Source organism: Myotis myotis, unplaced genomic scaffold (genome assembly GCF_014108235.1).
Source record: "Myotis myotis isolate mMyoMyo1 unplaced genomic scaffold, mMyoMyo1.p scaffold_m19_p_1, whole genome shotgun sequence".
Classification (NCBI taxonomy): domain Eukaryota; kingdom Metazoa; phylum Chordata; class Mammalia; order Chiroptera; family Vespertilionidae; genus Myotis; species Myotis myotis.
In genome coordinates, this window is record NW_023416313.1 from 202,455,722 (window position 1) to 202,476,789 (window position 21,068).

At 36.0% G+C, this 21,068-nt stretch overlaps 1 protein-coding gene across 12 annotated transcripts in view; it reads left to right on the forward strand.

Annotated features, from left to right (window-relative positions):
• The window catches only part of RBM25 (RNA binding motif protein 25), a 47,998-nt gene that overhangs the window by 9,805 nt on the left and 17,125 nt on the right, over positions 1-21,068 (forward strand). For 10 of the 12 annotated variants that reach the window (XM_036312042.1, XM_036312033.1, XM_036312063.1 and 7 more), the window contains 7 exons: positions 1,657-1,824; positions 8,834-8,891; positions 9,904-10,064; positions 14,761-14,946; positions 16,250-16,303; positions 16,526-16,609; positions 19,994-20,280. In XM_036312042.1, coding sequence (XP_036167935.1) covers positions 1,657-1,824; positions 8,834-8,891; positions 9,904-10,064; positions 14,761-14,946; positions 16,250-16,303; positions 16,526-16,609; positions 19,994-20,280 — 998 coding nt within the window. Of the gene's footprint in view, positions 1-1,034; positions 1,117-1,656; positions 1,825-8,833; positions 8,892-9,903; positions 10,065-14,760; positions 14,947-16,249; positions 16,304-16,525; positions 16,610-19,993; positions 20,281-21,068 lie in introns of those variants that run through there. The other 2 variants (XM_036312094.1, XM_036312112.1) reach the window with 2 other exon arrangements.

Here is a 21,068-nt window from a genome sequence, read left to right on the forward strand (position 1 = left end):
TAATTAATTTTGAGGAAATTAGATATGTTAGTGCTTTTAAAACTAAAAAGCTTGATAAACTTAGATAAATTATTTTAAGCATTTAAAAGAATAGTAGGAAGGATGTGGGCATCCATTTCTATCATACTACTTACTTGATTAAGTAACGTTTTCATTCAGCTGTGCATATGTTCCTAAAACTGCTCCCCAGATAGTTTTATGGTTTCTCTCTCATTCTCTAGACTGATTTACATATTAGTTCAGATTTAGGACATTGTCTTTTTCATTATTCCTCATGTTTTGGTTTCTGGAGATAGGAGAATGATATGATATATATGATCTCTTAAAAGAGTGTAAGAATTATCCTAGCAGAAATAAAAGTTTTGAAATGAAATTTTTGTTGAATATAGTTCTATTCTTTTCCTCCTACCTACCTAATATTTAGCCTTTTCCGAGCTATTTTTTTGTGTGTCTTCTACTATGATACCTTCAAGCTTTGTAGTTTTAATGAAACCTTTCCTCTAGGGAAGTGTTTCATTATTTATTCTTAGGTCTTGAACCTTAATTCTCCACATTCATCAAAACATCTTAATTAAGAATGTTAATATATTATAACACATGAATAAATAATAACCCTCTTAGCTATTATTTAACCAGATATTTCTCTGAGTTCATTGGTAGAATATCAGGCTTCATTTGGAATTCCACTATGAGAGAGGCTAGATGTTACTTTCAACTGTTTTTCTATTTATGGTTTTGAAAAGTGAGGGGAGTGGTGTTATTCACATTAAAAGGGAGATGTGAAGTAGGTGGACAAATAGGAATCTGCTGTGAGGCAGACCACTAAGAAGATAGGTTCTGCATACTAGGGGGGGAGTCCAGCTTTTCTTGCATTAGGCACCAATGTTTGGTCATTTTGGAAAGCTTCCACATGATAGGTACTCTTACTTTCTTACATTTCAGCCTAAGAAAAGATAGCATTTGGAGTTTGGAGCAGCTCCCCCAGTTCACCAGTATTTATTCAGTGCTTATTGTGGGTGTTTTGCTAAATTCACTTCCAGATAAAATGAAGAGTAAGACTATTTCTTCCTTTGGGAACTTTAAAGTTAATAAAGGGACAATAAGCTAGAAATTCAAGTAAGTGATAAAGGGTAAATTTAAAGTGTGGGGGAGTGCTATGGGAGTATTTGAATATTTTATAAGAGGTTTAGCAGGGATAATTGAACTTTTATGCTAAACAGAGTACAGTTGTGAATAAACTTGTGGATGTAGTTGATAATTTTAAATGATATATGATGTCTTAAACATAAAGTTTTTATCCAAGTTATTTTTGCTTTTCCAAGTTTTTAAAGAAAGGTAATCTAAAAGTGGGACTTTCCTTGTCATGAATGTTTGTATTAATGAGAAATGCTAAGAGCTTTAGATTAAGTATGTAGACCTTTTAATGTGCTACATAGAGGATGGTGCAAAAGTAGGTTTACAGTTGTAAGTGCATGAAACAGTTTATTCTTGCTTTATTATTTATTTATTGTATTTTCCATACGAACAACTGTAAACCTACTTTTGCCCCACCCTGTATTTACTAATTTAACATTGGTGATTTTAGCCTAATGTTACATTAAACATGATAGGAAGTTTAATTGCCAGATCAAATTTTATTGCCTTTTTTAATTCTAGGTCTTAGTACCCACTGTGTCCATGGTTGGAAAGCATTTGGGAGCCAGAAAGGATCATCCAGGCTTAAAGGCAAAGGAAAATGATGAAAATTGTGGTCCTACTACTACTGTTTTTGTTGGCAACATTTCTGAGAAAGCCTCAGACATGCTCATAAGACAGCTCCTTGCTGTAAGTTAAACTGTTTATTTTTCATTTAAAAGGTTTATTTTTGTTATAAATTTTAAACAAAAAGCAGAAAGAGGACTCTGAATTTGTCTTTGTTTTATTTTGAAAATTTTTAATCCAGCAATACTGTTGAACAAACAGTACAGTGATTACCCTTGTAACATATTGCTACATTTACTCTCTTTATATACACACACGCTACATACCTTTTTTGAGTAATTTGAGAGTAAGTTGTGATAAGACATTTCATCTCTGAATACTTCTTGTGTTTCCTGAGACCAAAGACATTCTCCTATATGATCACAAAATCATTATTGCATTTAAGAAATTTAAGGACGATACAGTATTGTTAACTAATATACATAGATCTTTTTCTTTTTTAAATAAATTTTATTTATAAGTTATATTTATTTGTTTGTTAATCCTCATCTGAGGATTTTTTTCAATTAATTTTTTGGGAGAGTTGGAAGAGAGAGGGAAAGACAGAGAAACACCAATGTGAGAGAAACACATCGAACCATTGGTTGCCTCCTGCAACCAAGGTATGTGCCTTTAACTGGAATCGAACCTGGGACCCTAGCCAAACTGACAAGGACTAGATCTTTTTCTTAATTTCTTTTTTTTTTTTTTTTGGACCAGCTTAACGCATTTTTTTTTTTTAAAGTGTCAAGTCTTCTTTTTTTTTTTTTTTTTTTAATATTTTATTGATTTTTTACAGAGAGGAAGGGAGAGAGATAGAGAGTTAGAAACATCGATGAGAGAGAAACATCAATCAGCCGCCTCCTGCACACCCCCTACTGGGGATGTGCCCGCAACCCAGGTACATGCCCTTGACCGGAATCAAACCTGGGACCTTTCAGTCCGCAGGCCGACGCTCTATCCACTGAGCCAAACCGGTTTCGGCAAGTCTTCTTTTTTTTATTATATTTTATTGATTTCTTACAGAGAGGAAGGGAGAGGGATAGAAAGTTAGAAACATTGATCAGCTGCCTCCTGCACACCCCCTACTGGGAATGTGCCCACAACCAAGGTACATGCCCTTGACCGGAATTGCTTAAAATATCACAAAGAATGGTACATATGTCTCCCTTTTTTTTCCCCCCTTGACCTTCCCCCCGGCCTCCCTACCCCCCAGTGTCTTATGTTCATTGGCTATGCTTACATGCATGCTCTATTTTTAAAATTTAATTTTCTCTATAATTTCTAAAATAGCATGTTTTTGTTTTTGACCTATGGTCCAGTCAAGGATTGTATATCACATTTAATTGTCACACCTTGTTAGACAGCTTCTTTAATAAATTTTATTTATAAGTTATAGTTCCCTTCTCCCCACCTTTTTTTTATTTTGGTTTGCTTGTTTTCTTTGTCTTATGACATTGACTATATATATAGATTTCAGAGAGGGAGGGAGAGATAGAAACATCAGTAATGAGAGAGAATTATTGATTGGCTGCCTCTTGCAGGCCCCCTGCTGGAGATTGAGCCCGCAACCCAGGCACATGCTCTTGACTGGAATCGAACCTGGGACCCTTCAGTCCACAGGCTGACCCGCTATCCACTGAGCCAAACCAGCTAGGGCTCATTGATGTTTTTAATATATTTTATTGATTTTTTACAGAGAGGAAGGGAGAGAGATAGAGAGTTAGAAACATCGATGAGAGAGAATCATCGATCAGCTGCCTCCTGCACATCTCCTACTGGGGATGTGCCCGCAACCCAGGTACATGCCCTTGACCGGAATCGAACCTGGGACCCTTCAGTCTGCAGGCCGACGCTCTATCCACTGAGCCAAACCGGTTTCGGCTCATTGATGTTTTTGAAGAGTTTTTTTTATTATTATTGTTTAAAGTATTACAAATAGTAGTACATATGTCTCTTTTTTTCCTCCCCCCCCCCCCCCCCCCGTTGACCTTCCTTTGCGGCCCCCCCCCCCCCATTGTCTTGGGTCCATTGGTTATGCTTATATGCATGCATACAAATCCTTCGGTTGATCTCTTACCCACCCCTCACCCTTGAATTTGTGTGATTGATTGCTTGCGGTTATATATGTATACACACACACACACACACATATATTTTAATTTATTGATTTGAGAGAGAGAGAGAGAGAGAGAGAGAAACATCGATTTGTTGTTCCACTTATTTATGCATTCATTGTTTGATTCTTATATGTGCCCTGAGCAGGGATTGAACTTGAAACCTTGGCATCTTGGGACGACACTCTAACCAATCAAGCTTCTCAGCCAGGGCACTAGTTTTATTTCTGTATTCCTTCACAATTTGCTTTTTTCACCTAACGTGTAGTTCTATTTACTTTCAACTTCTGTATGTTATTGCATTGTAGAAATACACCATAAATTGTCAATTTTCTACTGATGGTCACATGGATTGGTCCCGTTTTTTGTGTTTTGTGATATTATAACTAGTAATATCACCTCTTCAGAGGTGAATCTCAATACATTTATATCATTCTTTCTTTTTTTTTTTTTTAAATACATTTTATTGATTTTTTTTACAGAGAGGAAGGAAGCGGGATAGAGAGCTAGAAACATCCATGAGAGAGAAACATCGATCAGCTGCCTCCTGCACATTCCCCACCGGGGATGTGCCCGCAACCAAGGCACATGCCCTTGACCGGAATCGAACCTGGGACCCTTCAGTCCGCAGGCCGACGCTCTATACACTGAGCCAAACCGGTTACGGCATCATGTTTTCTTTTAGAAGTGGAATTTCTGTGGTAGGGCATGCTTATCTTCACTTTAACAAGATGATGCTAATTTTTCCAAAAGTGGAACATTGCAAAGACATTTTCAAAAAATCTTCATTGTGATATAATTTATGTACCATAATTCAGTATTTTTAGTATATTCAGAAAGTGGCACAAATACCACTACTAATTCCAGAGCATTTTCACCACTCTAAGTAGAAAACCCTGTAACCATTAACAGTCACTCCCCATTCTTTTCTCTCTGTAGCCCTTGGCAACCACTATTCTACTTTATGTCTCTAAGGTTTTGCCTATTCTGGGCATTTTATATAACAATTATAAATATGTGACCTTTTTAACTTCAGTTAGCATAATGTTTTCAAGGTACATATATATTATAGTTTGTACTTGTGGCCTGGTGCATGAATTCGTGCACATTGAAAGGAAATTAATTAGAAGAAATAGTTTAATATCACTATTCACTCTTTTTCTATAATAGAGTGTGAACCAAATTGACGATCGACAATAGCAGATCGAAACACATGCATGCCAGTAAGAGCTTTATTGTGCTTGGGCAAGTCAACTTAGCCTTTTATATATAAAGAATAAACTTGCTTAGTTAGACCTGCTTTCTGATTTAGCTAAACTTTTTCCAGCCCAGCGAAGCACCCCAACTTCTCTTTCAGGTAATTGTCACCAACATAGTAGTAAATATCAACACGAAGCAGATTATTATTGTAGATCACACAGGGAGAACAAAGGGTAAAATATTTAACTGCAGCAGTGTTTGACTATATTCTGCGCAGTGAGAAAACCTGAAGTCATTTTCAAGGTCCACCATTCCTTTCTTCTTTTCAGTCGGGTCAAGTTTCTAAGCTTTCTAAATCTCAGTTTTCCGGCTAATGAAAAGAAAATAGGATTCCACCGAGTCTCCTGTCTACCTACTCCAGGGCTTCTGTGATGAGGATCAAATGAAATGAGGCACGGGAAAACGCTTCACAGACATTTGGTTAAAGTGTAAAATTTTTCCACCTGGCTATGAAGCAAGTTGTATTCCTGGGCTGAAGAAACCGCAAGGAGGCTAGTCGCTAGGGAGAAGAAGCCGGGCGTTGCTACGTGACGTTATTGCCCAGCACCCACAGCCACCGTTTCTGGGCTGGGCTGGGCTGTGGGCTGCATTTTGCACTATGGGGTCTTGGCAGCGTAGGCTGCAATTTGGTGGGCTCATGCTCCAAGATGGTGGCGGGAAAGCTGAGTGTTGCTTTGTGGGTGCCAGGTCCACTGTGCCATTTCTCTGTGCACATCACGGCAGCTCCTGCATGGAGAGTCTGCCCCTTGGTGGTTAGTATGTGTCATAGCGACCTGTCGGAAGGTGGGAAGGACACTTAGCATACAGACAGTCCTCGTTTACATTGGACTTGATGTTCCTCGTTTCGTGGTTACATTGCATCGCCATCTCCCATTTATTTGTAAAAAAAAACAACGTTCTGTCATTTCGACGTATGTACATATGTGCTTTATGTTTCTTATTATTTACTGTTTTTACCACAAGTAAAGGTCAGGGATTGTTATCTTTAAAATTTTTTTACTATTTCACTTCATTACTGCTGTGTATGTGCTCCATGTGAGTGACATAGGTGCTTATGTAGGTGGGCTCCGACTTACGGCAAAAGGCAAAAATCGTTGCACTGTAGGAATGGCTCTCCAACATACCTGAGGATTAGCCTTTTATGTAGATAGATTGGTATTTCATTCCCTTTTATGGCCTGATAGTGTTCCATTTAATGGCTCTACCATATTTTGTTCACTCATTCATCAGTTAATTTACAATTAGTTTGTTTCCACTTTTTGGTTACTATGAATACTGGTACTAAGAATATTTGTGTACAAATTTTTGTATGGAGATGTGTATATTTTTTCAGTTTGAAATATCCCTTTAAAAAACTTGTTCTTGATTTATATGTGCAACAGAGTGCTTTGTTTTTAAGCTTTCTTTGGATTCCTAAATTGATCTCTTTTCTGCCTTTTATTTCTCTTCCACTTTTAGGTGTTCCCTTAAATGTCTGGTGATCCTAGATTGTTTGTCATGTTTAAGAGTTAGGGATTAAGCCGTAACCGGTTTGGCTCAGTGGATAGAGCGTCAGCCTGCAGACTGAAAGGTCCCAGGTTTGATTCCGGTCAAGGGCATGTACCTTGGTTGCGGGCACATCCCCAGTAGGAGGTGTGCAGGAGGCAGCTGATCGATGTTTCTAACTCTCTCTCTCCCTTCCTCTCTGTAAAAAATCAATAAAATATATTTTAAAAAAAAGAGTTAGGGATTAAAAGGCTTTTTTGTACTGGGTTTGTAAAATGTTAGACATTATTTTAAGCAATCTAACCAACACCCAGCTGTATTAAATATTCATACGTGGAGGTTTTTTTCTTTGAGGCTGGTTATTTTCTCTAGAAAATTTGGTTCATGCCTCATGAGTATATGGGTTGGGGTTGAAGGGCTAATTTTAAGCATTCCTTTTTTAAATATATTTTTATTGATTTCAGAAAGGAAGGGAGAGAGAGATAGAAATATCAATGATGAGAATCATTGATCAGCTGCTTCCTGCACATCCCCCACTGGGATCCAGCCCACAACCCAGGCATGTGCCCTGCCCAGGAATCAAACCGTGACCTCTGTCATAGGTTGATGACCAACCACTGAGTCACACAGGCCAGGCTCAAACATTTCTTTTTTTTTCTTTTTCCAAGCATTTCTCATACTTTTACCTTTTTTCCTTGTTACCCACTCGATACCTTATCCAAACTTTCATTCATATCTGGTGCTTCATATCACAAGCTTGTGTGTTCACCTTCTTCAGACTAAACTCTTCCTGCTTTCTGGGGGTGGGGACTAAGGTAGTTACTTGAGAAGAACTTTGACTTTAATTATGCTGTAGTTATATTGTTAGGCAAGCACCTGTTTTTATTCAGCTTCATGCTTCAACCCCATTTTCCACTCTACCTCATTTTTATTTTTTTATTGAGAGAGAGAGGCAGAAACATCGATTTCTTGTTCTACTTATTTATACATTCACTGATGGTTTCTTGTATGTGCCCTGACTGGAGATGGAACGTGCAACCTTAGCATATTTGGATGGTGCTCTACCCAACTGAGTTACACAGCCAGGGCCACCCTCTCCCCCTTTTTGATGACCTCTAGATCTACTTGGCTTTGTATAGCCTTTCTTTTTCACCAGTATCTGCCTCTGTAGACACTTGGAGTGATAGCTTTCTTTGCTCTATAGCAGTGGTTCTCAACCTTCCTAATGCCGCGACCCTTTAATACAGTTCCTCATGTTGTGGTGACCCCCAATTTCATTGTTACAAATTGAACATAATTAAAGCATAGTGATTAATCACAAAAACAATATGTAATTATATATGTGTTTTCCGATGGTCTTAGGCGACCCCTGTGAAAGGGTTGTTCAACCCCCAAAGGGGTCGCGACCCACAGGTTGAGAACCGCTGCTCTATAGGATGAGTTACCATCCATCATTTTGTTTAAAATTTTGTTGAATTTTGCTGCTGTTTCTCATGCAGTGTTAGACTTCAAGTGTTTTTACCTTTTATATTATTTGATTATAAAAACAGAAAAAATATTTTAGTGGTTTCTCTGAAGGGAGATGTGAAACATTTACATTAGCTTTGACAGGCAAACCAGGTATTTTCTAGAAGTAATTTTTTTAAACCTACTTGTTTTTTAATAATTAGAAATAATGTTTTAAAATTGAAAAGGGAAAAAAGTTGTAATAAAGTCACACAACCTGCCCCTTAACATTTTGGAATATTTCTGATCATTTTGTGAAAATTCATTTTGTTTTTTTCATAATTAAAATCTTACTGTATATCTGCAATTTCATGTCCCATGTTTTGCATCCCATATCAAGCACTTTCGCATGTCACTAAAACTTTTTAATATATACACGTATTTTAAAACAAAATCTTTATGAATTTAATTGAATTTACTATAGTTTTGACTATTATAACTTGGGCATTGATATATATTTGTAGGATAAATAATGCTTTAAAATTTCTAATTTATTAAAACAATTTTCTGCAAATAAGAATCAGTAAGAATTTATATTTTTCTTTGAAATAATTTGTTATATATTTCATATAATAGATTTGTAGGAACTGAGAATTTTAAGAAACTTAGTTGCTAATATATTTTTTTGCTTCTATTTTTTTCTTAGTCTAATAATAGAGTTGTGCTCTTATTTGCATTATAAGTTAATTTTGTTAAGTGGTAACATTTTTTTTTTCCTTTTTAAGAAATGTGGCTTGGTTTTAAGCTGGAAGAGAGTACAAGGTGCATCTGGAAAACTTCAAGGTAGGTTCTTTTTTCTTTATTTATTGAGATCATTAAATAATTACTGGCTTGTTTCACCTCACTTTTCACTTACAGTAATTTTAGACGTCCTTAGGGTATGTCACACTAAAAATGTATGGTTAAATTTACTGTTTTAGGTTCACTCAGAATAGTTTCTTTCTGTATGGTTACGTCATTAACTTATGTAAATGTTTGGATTTACTTGTTTAATTTTACTTCCAATTTTTAGGTTACTCTTTATTTTTTAAAATTTTTATTATTTTTTAATATATTTTTATTGATTTCAGAGAGGAAAGGAGAGGGAGAGAAAGATAGAAACATCAATGATGAGAGAGAATCATCGACCTGCTGCCTCCTGCATGCCCTCCACTGGGGATTGAGCCCACAATCCGGGCATGTGCTCTTGGCTAGAATTGCACGTGGGACCCTTCAGTCCACAGGCAGACGCTCTATCCACTGAGCCAAATGAGCTAGGGCTGGGTTACTCTTTTTAAATTTAATTTTGTTTTAATATCTCTGATATAAAGTCATGATAATAATAGACTAGTTATTAAAATGAAAGATACAAAAAAAAATTAGATGAATAACCAGCATAAGAGATTGTTACTTTTATAGTTTAACTTCTCAGAAAAATGTTGTATTTACGTTGAATAAATGAGAACAACTTGTTCTCATTTATAGCTGTTAGGAAGTCTGGATGGAATGAGTTCATGACATAATGAACAGTTATGAAATGTGCTGAATTTGTTAACTATATTATCAGCACTTCTAATAAGTAGTAGTTTGCCTGGTTAGAATTTTTCTTTTTCCCCTGTTTTTGTTTTTGTTCTTTTGGTTAAGGGTGTAAAAGTGAAACCCTTTTCAAAGGAAATTGAAGGAAAGGGTGGAGTGACAGCATGAATAATCCTTGTATTATAATATTTGATCTCTTAATGATTTTAACTTTTCATAAATACTCTTCATCTATCAGTATTATAGTGATATTTTACTAATTCTTTACATCTATTGCTAGCCTTTGGATTCTGTGAGTATAAGGAGCCTGAATCTACCCTCCGTGCACTCAGGTTATTGCATGACCTGCAGATTGGAGAGAAGAAACTGCTTGTTAAAGTTGATGCAAAGACAAAGGCACAACTGGATGAATGGAAAGCAAAGAAGAAAGCTTCTAATGGGGTATGTTTTCCATAGTGTTATCTTCTCTAGACCAAATGTGCTCTTTCAGTGTAAATACTTATTATAAGTGAATCTAATATGGGGCTTTACAATCCCATCATGCCTGTGACTACTAACATGCAGGAGGGTATTTTATAGTTTATAGTTATTTTAAGTCTTTTATCTACCCATTGAGGGTGGATGACTGTTGGTTTGCTTGTTCCAGGTTGGGATGAAAGTAGTAAGGGAGGCTGGACAAGGTTAACTTGCCAGAGAAAACATTGGTACAGACTATTCCAAACAGAGCTAATTCATTAAGGCAGCTTTGTAAGTAAGTACAAAATATATTTCAACCTACACAATTTTTATTAGTTGCCCTCTCTTTTAGAAGTATACAGGTTCTAAAATACTGAAAATAAGTCTTATTTTCCTCAGGTGGGTGGCTATATAAAGCTAACCTAAAGAAAAGGAACTTTTATATATTGTAATGTATACATTACTATCTCAACAGAGCAAAAAATAGCTAAAATCTGAGTTTGTGTTTCTTTGTTATTCCTTTCTTCCTACTTCCTTTTGGCACCTCAAGCAGACCAGATCCAATATAGATTTATTATTTTTCTGTTTACAAAAACAAAACAGCCTTTTGTTCTCTTCAAACTTTTATTATTTAAAATAGAAATAGCTTTCTTGTATATTCTTTGTAAAAAAGATTCATCAATTAAAGCAAACTATAAAAAAGAAATTATCACCCATATAATCCCATCACCTTTGGTAACCACTGTAGAGATTTTGTTTTTTGGTTTGTTTTTTAAAAATATACTTGTATTGATTTCAGAGAAGAAGGAAAGGGGAGAGGTGGAAACATCATTGATGAGAGAGAATCATCAATTGGCTGCCTCCTGCATGCCCCATACCGGGGGATCAAGCTCGCAACCCGGGCATGTGTCCTGATGGGAAATCAAACCGTGACCTCCTGGTTCATAGGTCTACACTCAATCACTGAGCCATGCCTTCTGGGCATGTAGACATTTTGGTTCCATGTTTTTCCAGACAGTTTTCTGGGTGTATGAATATAGTTTTGATTGGAAAATGTGTATTTTTCCTTCATAAATACATGATTGAATTTTAAAGTATTGTTTTGTAATTAGCTTTTTTCCCATGCTTCCTTGGACTTTTAATAATTTAACTTATTTCTCTGCATTTAGTTTCCTCTCATCTGACTGTTTACAGTACTGGCTATATTTCCAAAACGTAATTATAAGTATGCCTACTCCCTGCTCATCCATCCTTAATGGTTTTGAGTTTCTTACTGTTTGCTGCAGTTTACCTTTCTAGTGTCTCCCATTCATCCCCTTCCATTCAGTCATGTATCCATACGAACTTAAGTTGTGCTTTGCTGACATCTCAAGTCCTTGTTGCCCATTCACATAGTGTAATTAAAATGTTACTTGCTTCATCATATCTAACCCTTGATTCCTCTCAGGCAGAATTAAATTTTCTCTTCCTATATCAAGCAGTTTTGTTCTGCTGTTAAAGTCAGTCTGCTTTGTAGTACATATTGTTTGTATTTCTTTGCCTCTCACTGCCTCTTATACCCAGTTTCATTCTTCTATCCTCCTCCATTCTCTGATTACAAGATAGAAAGGGCAGTAACTTCACAGAGTGTGTCCCTTTATCTTGTACCTCCCCAGAACCTAGTATAATGTCTTGCCCATAGCAAAAACGGAATAAGCATTTAGTGAATAAGGAAATGCACGATTTTTTGTGACTCATTTAACTTGTAAATCACCATTAGCCAGAGCAAACACAATTTTAATTTGGGTATATCTTTCTTCAAGAATGGAAATAAAGCCACCTCCAATAAAAACAATTTTTTCAGATAAATTGAAATTTTAAAAAATTAATAGGCATGACTCCTATGTATACTTGGCATGGTGCCCAGGTGTTTGAAGTCATATGACAAAGTACATTATTTTTCTAGAATGTAAGTTTTCCTCAACAATGGGGATTTAAAAAATGTTAAGCAATTGTCAGAAAATTTTTTTTTTAAATATATTTTATTGATTTTCTACAGAGAGGAAGGGAGAGGGATAGAGAGTTAGAAACATCGATGAGAGAGAAACATCGATCAGCTGCCTCCTGCACATCTCCTCCTGGGGATATGCCCGCAACCCAGGTACATGCCCTTGACCGGAATCGAACCTGGGACCTTTCAGTCCGCAGGCCGATGCTCTATCCACTGAGCCAAACCGGTTTCGGCAGAAAAAATTTTTTTAAAGTAACTTAGGCAGGTATAACTATACTGTGGAGTAGATTGCAGATTTGTCATGATTTTCCAAGATAAAATATGAGAGGTTACTTGTTTTTACTCCTTTATTGATTTCTTGGAGAAATTTAGAAAATAGTGGCTTAAGGTGGATGATAGGAGAATAAGACTTTGAGAAACTTGTGTGTTACTTTATTCAGGTTTTTTTTCTGGCTCCCAGGCAGAAAGGGGAAAAACACAGTTAGTTGGGTAGTTCTCTTTGACTAAAAGAAATCACAAAACACCACAAGCTCATCTAGAAAGAGATTTTTCTGACCATAATTTTAACAGGATTTATGTGTCTTGTCTAATGGCTTGATTGAAAGCTTTCATTTAGATTTTTCAGAATTTGTATAAGCAATTCTTTCACTTTTAGTAAAAATTAGTTCATTTGAAGTAGCCATGTTCATCCATGTCCTGTTGCTTTTTGGCTATTCAGCAATAGAGGTAGAACTATCTGCTTGAATGTCACAGTTAGTGGTTGTTCATGTTCAAGAATGAATTCTGACAAGTGTTGAAAGTACAGATAATCTCTGGAAGGAGACACTTACGTTACACTTTAATTGATCGATGCTGTAGGTAGGAACATCTTCACATCTTTGCCTGTCAGTCTGGCCAAACCCACATTTCCTCCAAAGAAAGAGCTCTGCGTTTGCCCAAACAAGTTGTTCTTTCGGATTCTAGAAGTCGGAGCCAGAGAGGCCTAGCAGGGCTGTTTCCCAGCTTTACAGCCAGTAGCTTTATTACTGAAGCTCTTACATTTTTCTGAAAAGAGCTTATTTTGTTGCGTTTTTTCACACTTCTTTACCATTTTAAGCTTTAAGAAGAGAGGAATTGAGAGAAATGGAAAATTATCCAATGTTTTGAGGTCAGTCTCTAAATTTTGTGTTTTGAACTGGATTAATTCCTTAACTGGGAGATTTGAAATAAAACCTAGAAACGATAATAATAATAGTACCACAGTAGAAGCCAATAATTTTTTTTTAATTGTCTAAAGTTTTACATTTGTCTTCTTTTTCCCCAATTGACCCCCCCCCGCCCCAACCATTCCCACCCTAGGCAAGCCCCCACCGCCTCAGTGCCTGTGTTGATTAGATAAGCTAATATGCATTCATACAAGTCTTTGGGTTGCTCTCTAACACCACCCCTCCTCCCCCATTTGTCTCTGGACCTATTCTTGTGAAGCCAGTAATTGTTTTCACATCAACACGTAACAATCTAGACTTCTTTTAAAAAATAATAAAGTTTTACAAATAGTTGCTTATCTGTGAGAAGCATTACAACATGAGTTTTGTGTTGTTTTTTTTAAATGTTACGTTTGCAAGTCATGGGAATAAAGACTTGTGCAGTATTTACAGTTGATTTTTTTCTTAGTATGTATGTGATTTTTTCTTAAAAATATTTTTAAATTAATTTTTAGAGAGAGGAAAGGAAAGGACTGTGGAGAGAGAAACATCGATGAGAGAAGAACATCATCGATGGGCTACCTCTGGCACACCCCACACTGGGGATCGAGCCTGCAACCTGGGCATGTGCTCTGGCTGGGAATTGACCTCTTGGTTCCTAGGTCGATGCTCAACTGCTGAGCCACACCAGCTGGGCAGTATATGATTTTTATAAGTGGCATTCCCACATTATAGACATTTTAGAGAGCAGGGGTGGGGGGAAAAGAAGCCATTGTTTCACCTCTGACCTGTGTGATGCTTGCATTTAATTGTACAAAACTGTCTTAGTGCTTTTTGTTCCTTTCACCTGTATGTGCTTTTTGATTTTAAATAGTGGCTAGCATAGTGTACATAAAATTATGTTTTGCTTTTTTCACATAATTACATTTTCAACTGTTGAGTTAGGAAATATTCTTAGTTTGTGCAAGTATTAAGCAAGACAGTCTGAAAAATTGGGAGAAAGCTTGGCAGATGTTTTGTGCAGTATGTTAGTCCTATGATTTAATCTTCCTATAGCTGGGTAGGGGTCAAAATATTAGCTACCAAGGGTAGAAAGGGAAAGAAATGATGAAAGTTTATTTTATAAAGCTAAGAGCAAAATCAGGTCTGCATTTAAGAGAACCTCAGAGATGTGTGATTTTTTAATTAAAAAATATTTGTATTGATTGCAGAGAGGGAGAGAGGGAAACATCAATGATGAGAAAGAATTATCCATTGGCTGCCTCCTGCATGCCCCCTACTGGGGATCAAACGTACAACCTGGGCATGTGCCCTGACCAGGAATCATACTGGCAACATCCTGGTTTATGGGTCGTTGCTCAATCACTGAGCCACACCGCCCAGGCAAACTACATAGATTTTTTTGAAGAAAACATGTTTGTTTTGTGTGCTCTTAGAATGTTTTTCATTTTTCTCGGTTAATTCTCCCCAACCCCCCTCCTGAATTTGCCTTGTTTTCTGTTTTAAGACTGCTAGGCCAGAAACTGTCACTAATGATGACGAAGAAGCCTTAGATGAAGAAACTAAGAGAAGAGATCAGATGATCAAAGGGGCCATTGAAATTTTAATACGTGAATACTCCAGTGAGCTCAATGCCCCTTCACAAGAATCTGACTCTCACCCCAGGAAGAAGAAGAAGGAAAAGAAGGAGGACGTATGTGTTATTAAATTCTGACAACAGTCATTTCTACAATTTACTTTTTATGGTGTCACTCATGTGCTTTCAGTACATTTTAACTTTTGAGGGGAAAATAGAAGAATGACTAGCATTTACAATAATTGTACTGTTAAGCCTAATTTGACCTGTTCTACCAATTAACTCCTAATATTTTTACCAAAACATTTCTGTTTACTGTGTTTAAAATATACTGGCATTGAAGCTTGTACTTAGCTGTGGATTCAAATTCAGTAAGACAAAAACCACCTTCAGTGATAAATTGTAGGTATTTATATTAAGGGTTATAGTAAAATGTTTTTGGCTATGAAGGACTGGCCTTGTTTTACCTAATTATCGTTCAGTCTCTGCTCCAAGCAGGATACCGGTATCCTTCACTGAAGATTTTTACCCATTCTTTAATTTTTAGCTGTGTCTCCTTATAACCACGTCTCATTCCCCTCCATGGACAGTAATGCTGTTCAAATTCTAGCTGGAAGACTGTGAAAGAACAGCACAAGATAACACACTCTTCTGCAGTGTATTAATATTATAACCACTCTGTCTGACCAAGCTAACTGAACGTTAGGGAGTCCAGGTTGAAAGAAAATGTTTGGCTTTCTTATACTAATTTCTTTCGAATAAACTAAGAGAAATTATGGGGAGTGTTCTTTAAAAATATCAGAATTATTTTATATGCATGGATTGCATATACGTGAAAAAGTAACATGGAACATATAATTTAATATCAAGGTTCATATCATTTAGGATTTCATTTCCTTATTAGGCCAGCTTCAATTTTGTTTGTGGCCAAATACATTTTTATTACTTGTCTCATTCTTCCTCACATGGTCATAAATACCTGTCTGGTGAAATGCCGATAGTTGGGAATGATAATTGGTAGAGTTAGTCAGGTACAGGGTAATTGAGGTTAATGGGAAAGGAGAAAGTAACTAGACATATATGTTGGATATGGATTGGGAACAGTGGATCAAAGAAATCCTGCTCTACGGCAGGAATTATGGATACATTTTATTGGTATGATTGTTTCCTATATCTGGGTCAAGAAAAAAGCCCACTAGTATGAGACCCTCCTTATTCTGTTGCTTAGGGAAGTTGGAGGGAGAGTAGGTGATGGGAGAGGTTATAGACTGAGAGTGAGTGAAATATTTTTATTATCAAGTAATTTGAAATCAAGAAAATGTCCCAGAAGCATTGCTTATAGTATAAAATAGCATTGTTTTGCAGGTTAATGTGAACTCTTGTGTTTTTTAAAAAAAAATCTTTGTGGATTGTTTTGCAGATTTTCCGCAGATTTCCAGTGGCACCTCTGATCCCGTATCCACTCATCACTAAGGTTTGTTTACATTGAAGGCTTTGACAATAAATATGTTCACTGCTGATTGTCAGATTTGTAATTCTTGCCTACCAGAATTTTCACTAACTTAAATCATTACATTTGTTACTATATAAGTTCTTTTTATTTATTTTATCTTTTGTAAGACTTGTACAGAATATCTAACCTTTGCTTTTTATTAGATTGATCTTTATGCATTCCCTCCTGTCCCCTGTCTTTTAGGAAGATATAAATGCTATAGAAATGGAAGAAGACAAAAGAGACCTGATATCCCGAGAGATCAGCAAATTCAGAGATACACACAAGGTAGTATTCTTGTTTTTTTCACTTGATATCAATCTAGACTTTTTACAGAATCCAAAGCGAACAGACAAAAAAAATCAACCTTACATTAGGATATAAATTTAAATGCTTTTTATAGGTTTAATTGATATTTAGATAGAAACAAACAAGACCAATATCATATTAAAGTGGACCTTGACATATTATATTTAAATTTTTTTTTTTTTTTTAGTTACTGACTACTCTGCAGTCATCTCACTTTAATATGAATAAAAGCTAATTTTATTTTTAGGTTTCAACATAAACATCAAGGTCAGATTTAAACTAGATTCAAGGGGACAGGATAACATACACTGTAGTGTATTTCTGGGGGCATTTATTTAACTTAATCTTAGGAAAACCTTTTCTTTAGAGCTGAGGTTAAAAATTAATATTTATATTTGTGTAGATATAATTTGAGAGGGGGAGATTTTAAAAAGTAGGTCAGTGATTACCAGACTTACCAAATTTTAGATGCATGGAAGAACTGTAAATGCCCATAAAGCTAATCTATTCATTGACCCCCACCATTATGATAGAGATCATATGGTGACTAATGCAAGATGAAACACTCAGCTTGGAAAGTAACAAGGAATAGGATGTAAGTATGAGCTTCTGTTTTTTATTATATTTATGGATGCCCCCTCAGAAAAATATGCAAAGGGGTAACTGGCTTGGAAATGGGTATTTGTGTGTAGTAAATCTCACGAGTTTTGCCTATTGAAAGCTTCTCTCAATGACAGTGCATCTGTGAATGTTCGCTGATGTTGAAGTTGATGCTTTTGGACAGTAAAATGCAAACACTGCATGAAATATATTTTGATGTTAAAGATAGTAAGGTATTACTGGTTCTTCCACATAAGACTGAGTGACTTTTAACTCAGTGAAAAGTTGAATTTATTTTTTCTTTTATTTAATCTTATTTTTTCTTACTGCTTTTAAAATTCCAAGTTGACAATTAATGCCATTGAATTAATGCTGCTGAACACTTATTATCCATGCCCAACCCTAGTTCACATACACAGTGCTTTTTCAGGAATTAAATATGAATAAAAGTACAAATGCAGTTCCCTCAGCTTAATTTTTAGTTAAAGGGATAGCCTGTGGGAAATCATTTTAGAGGAATACTTTTGGTTATGTTTATTTTCAAACTCAGAGTCTGAGTACCCTTGAAAACAGTATACAGTTGTGTGTGTGGTTTACCCCCTTTTTGTTATTTGTTAAACCCGGTCATGTCATTGGTAAAGTATGACAGAATCGTGTTTTTAAAAAATTATTTCAAGATATTTGCTTCAGAGTTTGAGAAGCTGTCAGGCATTTGACTTCCTTAGACTTATTTCACTGTAGGGTGGGCGGGGGAATGTTTTGAATTTCCAAAATGTGCTTTAATAAAAAGGTCAAAATGAAAAACTGTTCTTGTTATTGGGTGGATGGTTAAAGGAAATGTTTAAAAATTGAGTAACAAAAAATGAGCTCAGTGAACCTTTGCATGTTTTGGTATGAGTTTACTAAATAACCACAGACTGTCAGGGTATCAACGTGGCAGGGGGCGTCCATTTACAGCACGGACGAGTCTGAAGAGAGAATAAGGTAAGATTTATGATTTCTTTCTATTCTTTTTCATTATTTCATTACTCATACCATTTTAGTCTCCATTTCCTCTTTTTTCAGTCTTTGTCTTAAAATACATATATGTGTTTGTATCTATTTACCACATATATAATCTTTTAGAAATGCATTTAGTATGGACCAGATTCACTCACTTTTTCATTTACTTAGAACAAAAACTTTGAATGAGTTCTGAAACAAATTATTACTTATATAAGTGAAACTATACACCTAAGAAATAAGTAGTGCAGTGAATAAACAAGAGTAAAAAATTTGAGGAATTCTACAAAAGAAATTATTGGAACAGCTAAAGTCTGTAAGTATTTATCTCAGAAATAAACAAATTTCTTTATAAGTGTATGACACTGAGGTAAGTGTTATGTAGTCTAGCCTCATTTTACAATTTAAATTTTTGTAATTCATTAGAACTGTTTGAAAAATTAGAATTGCCCCTTTAAATAGCCTTTAGTTTCTGTCCTCTTTCTACCATTTCTTTTTCTCTTTCCTTTGTAATCTCAATGTATTCAGTATTAGCTTGCCTGCATTCTACTTTGGTACAGACTGGCACAGCATCTGAATATATTGATTTTTCATGCATTAGCTTTTCTTTCATAATCCTATCAGTTCTCTGATCCATGAGCAAGAGAAAAAGAGTATAAAAGGTAAGATCGCTTTTTAAAGTTGTTTTAAATGCTTTACATGACTGAGAAAAGAAAAAATGAACATTTTATTGTTACAGTTTAAATTTCATTTCAGTGACTCTAAACATGGAACCAAAGAGATAAATGTGTTGTTTTTGTTTTGTTTTTCCTGTTTGGGGTATTTCTTCTTCTTCTGAGTTTGTATAGAAACCGTGTGGTGCACTGGTAATCTTGTGAGGGTACAAACTTGGTCTGACTTTGTTAATTTGGTTTATTTGTGAACCATGTACTTGCTCTTCCTCCCAGAAACATAGCTTGTAGGCAAGGTTAATCCAGTGTTGGCGATCCATGTCCTAACACAGCATCTGTAAGTTAATACACAATCATTCCTTCCCAGGATGGATTTATCACTGTTGATATATTTTTATTGTCTTATAGGCATAATGGGCACAAATATGTTGCTTTTACAGTTAAGTTAAAATTTTTGCTTGAAGTGAGTGATTTTTCAAACTTGAATTTGGTGGGCTGTCCATCTTGTAATGGTGGGAGTAAATGTTTCCACAGATAGTGAGGCAGATCTTGGTTGAATTTACCTTGCCTTTTGGAGGGTGGGCATACTAGAAGACATACTATTTAGTTGCGTTACAGTGACCTGACTCTTCTTCTCCACCTCCTTTTTAAAACCCTAAATCACAACCTTTAGGTAGTGGGAAGTCGTGGTTTGAAATTAGTATCCATAATCCCACTGATTTACAGAAATTTATAATGGGAAGAATCACATTTTTGCTAACTGATTGTCTTTTTAGAACTCTATGAACCAACACATTCTTCATGATCATTTTAGTTATATAATCATTGAGTGGCTAGCCACACTTGACACAATCTCCCAGCATCCAAGATTGGAGATTCCTGGTCTGTGTAGAGTATATGGTTTTGCACGAAATCTATCTAGTCCTGTGATTGCTTCAATTTAATTTGTCAACTAAAACCACAAATATTTAATAGCAAAGTACCAGTGGTTTTTTTTTTATTGTTGTTGTTAATATTGGGCATTGTACTGGGAAAAATCTGAATACTGGAACTACAGATTAACTCTAAAAGTACTTTTATTGGTTTCTAGAAACTGGAAGAAGAGAAAGGCAAAAAAGAAAAAGAAAGACAGGAAATTGAGAAAGAACGGAGAGAAAGAGAGAGGGAGCGTGAAAGGGAACGAGAAAGGCGAGAACGAGAACGAGAAAGGGAAAGAGAACGTGAACGAGAAAAGGAGAAGGAACGGGAGCGGGAACGAGAACGGGATAGGGATCGTGACCGGACAAAGGAGAGAGATCGGGATCGTGATCGAGAGAGAGATCGTGACCGCGATCGGGAAAGGAGTTCAGATCGGAATAAGGATCGGAGTCGATCAAGGTAAGGCTTTATAGAAGTTATTGTTTTCGTGATAGCTTTAATTGAACTGCAGGTTAGCACTCTGTAGGACGACTTAACATTTATGTGATGAGGACTTCTTTAGCCACAGAGCATGCCTGGCTTGCTGTATAACATATGTAAAACATTGGTGAAAATAACAATTTTAATTTTAGGATTACTTTCTGTCTTAAGCCAGTTTTTACAGACCCAGAACATATCAACTGTCTATCCAATGCCCTGGGCAGACAGAATTCTGTTGTCTTTTTGGGCCGGTGGCCTTTTTCTTCTAGTCACCGTTTCATTGAGGTCCATTATACTGGGAAGTCAGTTCTAGTTTTAGCCAATGGTGTCGATTTGGTCCTCTAGCCCACTGCATGCCCATAACTCACCTCCCAAACTCTAGATTTACTCTCTTATAAGTCCTAGTAATCTCATCTTTCTGTTTTATTTAGAAATTTTTCTTAATTATATTGATTTCAGTTGATTGATCTCAAATTCTTTAGGAATGAGGGAGCAAAAATGAGCAAAGGAAGGAAGAGGAAAAGGGAGAGTAGAAGGAGAGAAGAGAGAAAAGCACACCTTTTTTTTTTTTTCAAGCTAGTTTTCAAATACACATTTTTGACTTGCAGATTTTCCATCTGATTGTAGCTGAAGGGAGGTTCCCTTTAAGTCAGTTAATCAGTTACTGGAACTGGAAGTTTAGTGCTCTTAATCTTTAGTGGGCATTAAAATTCTTCTTTTCCATCTCCCCTGGAATAACCAGTATCCTTTTGACTATTATTGAGAAT